The sequence below is a fragment of the Mastomys coucha genome, chromosome X (genome assembly GCF_008632895.1).
Source record: "Mastomys coucha isolate ucsf_1 chromosome X, UCSF_Mcou_1, whole genome shotgun sequence".
Lineage (NCBI taxonomy): Eukaryota > Metazoa > Chordata > Mammalia > Rodentia > Muridae > Mastomys > Mastomys coucha.
The window spans coordinates 53,513,328-53,516,996 of record NC_045030.1 but is presented as its reverse complement, the minus strand read 5'-3'; the positions used below and the strand labels follow the sequence as shown (position 1 = coordinate 53,516,996).

At 42.1% G+C, this 3,669-nt stretch overlaps 1 protein-coding gene across 2 annotated transcripts; it reads left to right on the top strand.

Moving 5' to 3' along the window:
* Nucleotides 1-563: 563 nt before the first annotated feature.
* LOC116081471 (immunoglobulin superfamily member 1-like) lies at nt 564-3,098 on the top strand. Of its 2 annotated transcripts, none has more exons than XM_031358115.1 (4): nt 564-709; nt 848-874; nt 1,244-1,522; nt 1,829-3,098. In XM_031358115.1, the coding sequence occupies exons 1-4, from the start codon at nt 670-672 to the stop codon at nt 2,176-2,178; spliced, it is 696 nt and encodes a 231-aa protein (XP_031213975.1). In that variant the 5' UTR covers nt 564-669; the 3' UTR covers nt 2,179-3,098. The 2 variants fall into 2 exon arrangements, with proteins under 2 accessions (XP_031213975.1, XP_031213945.1); XM_031358085.1 differs by having other exon boundaries at nt 1,241-1,522.
* Nucleotides 3,099-3,669: the final 571 nt, after the last annotated feature.

Genomic DNA, 3,669 nt, shown 5'->3' with positions numbered 1-3,669 from the left:
ATGAACAGGAAGGGTGACAGAGAATGAAGAGGGGTCAAAGACAGATGCTGCCTTTGGGCACTTGGAGATAAAAATGAACTTTAATTTTTATTTAATATTTTAACTTTCAGCAAATTATGTATCTTCCCTAAACTCTATTTGCCCCAGAACATAATGGCAGCAGTGGTAATAATGCCTTTTTTATTAAGCTATTGGATGACTCAGATATGTGTGTGAGTGCATGTGTGCACATGCTGTGTGTGACTAGTGCAGTTGTGCACTTGTCTAATTAAAAGATCTCAAAAGGTGACTCTTGGCATGGTCCACTTCCCCGACTCAGTAGGATTTCTTCAGACTTGTTTAAGGTCACCTTCTGTGCCTTTTAAATCTCAGGGACAAATAAACATTTCAACAAAAGTAACGTCTTGGATCGCAAGAAGAGATCTTGAGTAGAGAGACTGGAAAAAACGACAAGTGGCCTTATTAACAAGCTAGGTTCCTGGGAGCTAGTGGAATGAAGGTTGTTAAGAGTAACACAGTGATTACACTTCAGCTCGAAAGAGCAGAACTATACCCTGAGCAAGAAAATGTCTTCTTTTAGATTCTACTACCTTTTAAGAAGCAAAGCCTTCAAGACTTGGAATACTGCGCCAAAGGGCCCATAGGCCTGGACAGGCCAGAGTATAAGCCATGATGTTTCAGACCTTCACTCTTTTTCTCCTTTGCATATGTAAGTACAAGGAAGGGATGAGAAGCAAGTGACCCTGTTAGAGAGGCTCTTGTGAGCAGGCTCCTGAGATCTGGGGAGCTTGTTGAGGTTGGAGGGCAATGTTAAAAAGCAGACTTTCCCTTACCATTCTCTTTTCAGGTCTCAATCAGGGTATGGCTTCAATTGGTAAGTGTCTTCCTATCAGGGATTCTAAGGTACTGGCCTGTGTTTGTAGCCTTAAGATACCCAAAAAAGGTTGGGCTACTTGGGAATCAAATCCTCTTCCGTTATGATTTGATTTCCCAAGAAATCTGCAGAGCTTTAACTTGCTTTAGAAGGTAGCCTACTCCCCTGTTCAGTTGGATTCCTTGAACATATATGCCCTTGACACCTCTGTCCCAAATCCATACTGGGGCAGAGCCTCCCACTCCCACAGGAAGGCAGAAGACAGCATCTTGGTGTGTTAGAGCTAAATTTAAGGTGTGTTGTGGGGCACTTTGTGGGGTGGAGAGGGCTAAGCACTAATGTCTTCCTGATTCTGGGGTCTGGCAGCAGTGGAGTCTCAAGCCGAGCTATGGATAGAGTCCAACTACCCCCAGGCCCCTTGGGAGAACATCACACTTTGGTGTAAAAGCCCCTCTCGGGTATCCAGCAAGTTCCTGCTTCTGAAGGACAACACACAGATGATCTGGATACGTCCTCCTTACAAGACCTTCCAAGTTTCATTCTTCATAGGTGCCCTTACTGAGTCCACTACAGGTCTTTATCGATGCTGCTACTGGAAGGAGAAAGGCTGGTCGAAACCCAGTAAAATTCTAGAGCTGGAAGCACCAGGTGAGATGGCAAAGGCTAAAAACTCAAAAATATTCACCCACTCTTAGCACACAAAATCACCATCCCAGGGGAGGATTTGTTGAAAAGATTCATTTACCTCAAATGCATGCGTGTATGTGCGTCACAGATAATACATAAGTGCCCACTCAGTAACAGACAATGCAAGTAGAGGATGCAGCTCTGGAAGGGTGGGGCAAGGAAGAGTTCTTTAGGGAAGGCTCATCTAAAGCCTATCTCGCCTCTCCTGCTATCTAGGCAGCACCACCCTTTCTTTAACTCATAATCAGTTCTTTTTTTCCCCTCCAGGCCAACTCCCTAAACCCATCTTCTGGATCCAGGCAGAGACTCCCCCTCTTCCTGGATGCAATGTTAACATCCTCTGCCATGGATGGCTTCAGGATTTGGTATTTATGCTGTTTAAAGAGGGATACACAGAGCCCGTAGATTACCAAGTCCCAACTGGGACAATGGCTATCTTCTCCATTGACAACTTGGCACCTGAGAATGAAGGGGTTTACATCTGCCGCACTCATATCCAGATGCTCCCCACTCTGTGGTCAGAGCCCAGCAACCCCCTGAAGTTGGTGGTAGCAGGTGGGTGTGGCCATGGCTGTTGGCATCTGACAATTATTATCCCAGGGATCATGGCTGGTTGAGCAAAAGTTTTTCATATTACTTACCTCAGCCAGGTTCTAGGCCCTGCAAAGTCAATGAGGTAGAGTTGTTAGACATTTTCCTGAGCTACAAATTAGAGTCACAGATGCTTTAAAGCAGACAATCCTTTGGCTTGTTTGTGAGCCTACCCAGCTATTCAAAAACTTCATCTTATTGTAGTTTTACTATCTTTTACTTGTTGATCATCAATCTTTCATTCATCCAATATTTATTGAGCACCTAATATGTGCCAGGCATTGCCAGTACAATCTTAAAATAGATTTATTAAAAGTTTAAATGTATTTGCAATGACTATATTTAAGAGTTGGAAACAGACTGAATCGCTGTGCCCATTGATGTAAAACAAACAAATGAGAAAGAAAGCAACAGGTTTATTTGTCCCATATCACTAGAGCCAGTAAAGGCAGTACCAAGCTCTAAACACAGAAGACAACTCCCCCAATGGTCCAAATGATAGAAAAACACACTCCAGCTTCAACTCCTCTATCCCATGCCCTGGATGATTCCAGACAAAATTGTCTACATATATGTAGTTTTTGCCACAAGTGAAAATAGATCTAGGGAAATTGTGGTACTACAGAAAGTATCCCTGATTTCTAGTTCCACCCATGATACGGTATGATGTTGAGGAAGTCATGTCACTTCTCTGTGCTTTGTTTTTTTCCAGTCTAAGACAGAATAAGAGTATCATCTGTCCAATCTATTGTACAATGTCACTCTATGCTTCAATTTCATTATCTGAAAAATTGCTATAAGAATAATGCCTACCTCACAGGGTTGTTGTGAGGATTTGCCTAAATAACATGTACAGTGCCTGGCACATAAGTTCTCAATAAATGGTAGTTAATAATTTTATTAATATAGCCTTTTCTTGAGGATCAAAATACAAAGGGCTGTTTAACCCATGTATGTGGATGCTTGTTGTACACATACCCTTCCAACATAGTTCCCCACTAAAACACTTCTACGCTTAATGTCCACCAGGATTTCCCATTTCTCTATTAATTTTAGATTGGCAGGGTCTTTATATTATTTACACTCACTACAACTAGACTGGCATGTTCTATGATACATCTGAAAAGTTCCCATGAGTATATGACAGAGCTGATCCTTCCATAGTGGATGAGTTGGTGTATCTAGGATCTGAGTGGGGATAACATGGAGTCATATAAAGCTGAAGTTTAATGTACAGCCACCTTAGAAAAAACAATCCATGGAAATGAGGGTGGACCTCAATACCAGATTCCATTGGCTTACTGAGTTATCACCCCAAATCTCTTTACTGACCTCCTCCAATCTCATGCTGTAAGTGTTGAAAGTAGGATCTTAAAGCAAGATTGATGTGTTCAGATGCTCTCATCAATATTTCAGTGAAAGTTATGCTCTACAAGGTGGAATCAAAGGCATTTTTAGAGGTGTAGATTTTCTGGTTGTGGGAAGAACTGTATTTGTCATTTTAGAGACCTGAAGAT

Excerpts from the sequence above, each read along its gene's own strand:
- LOC116081471 (XM_031358085.1), top strand. The coding sequence starts at position 670 with ATGATGTTTCAGACCTTCACTCTTTTTCTCCTTTGCATAT. Across the intron at positions 710-847 it reads TCTTTTTCTCCTTTGCATAT|GTCTCAATCAGGGTATGGCT; the intron begins GTAAGTACAAGG and ends TTCTCTTTTCAG. Across the intron at positions 1,523-1,828 it reads TCTAGAGCTGGAAGCACCAG|GCCAACTCCCTAAACCCATC; the intron begins GTGAGATGGCAA and ends TTTCCCCTCCAG.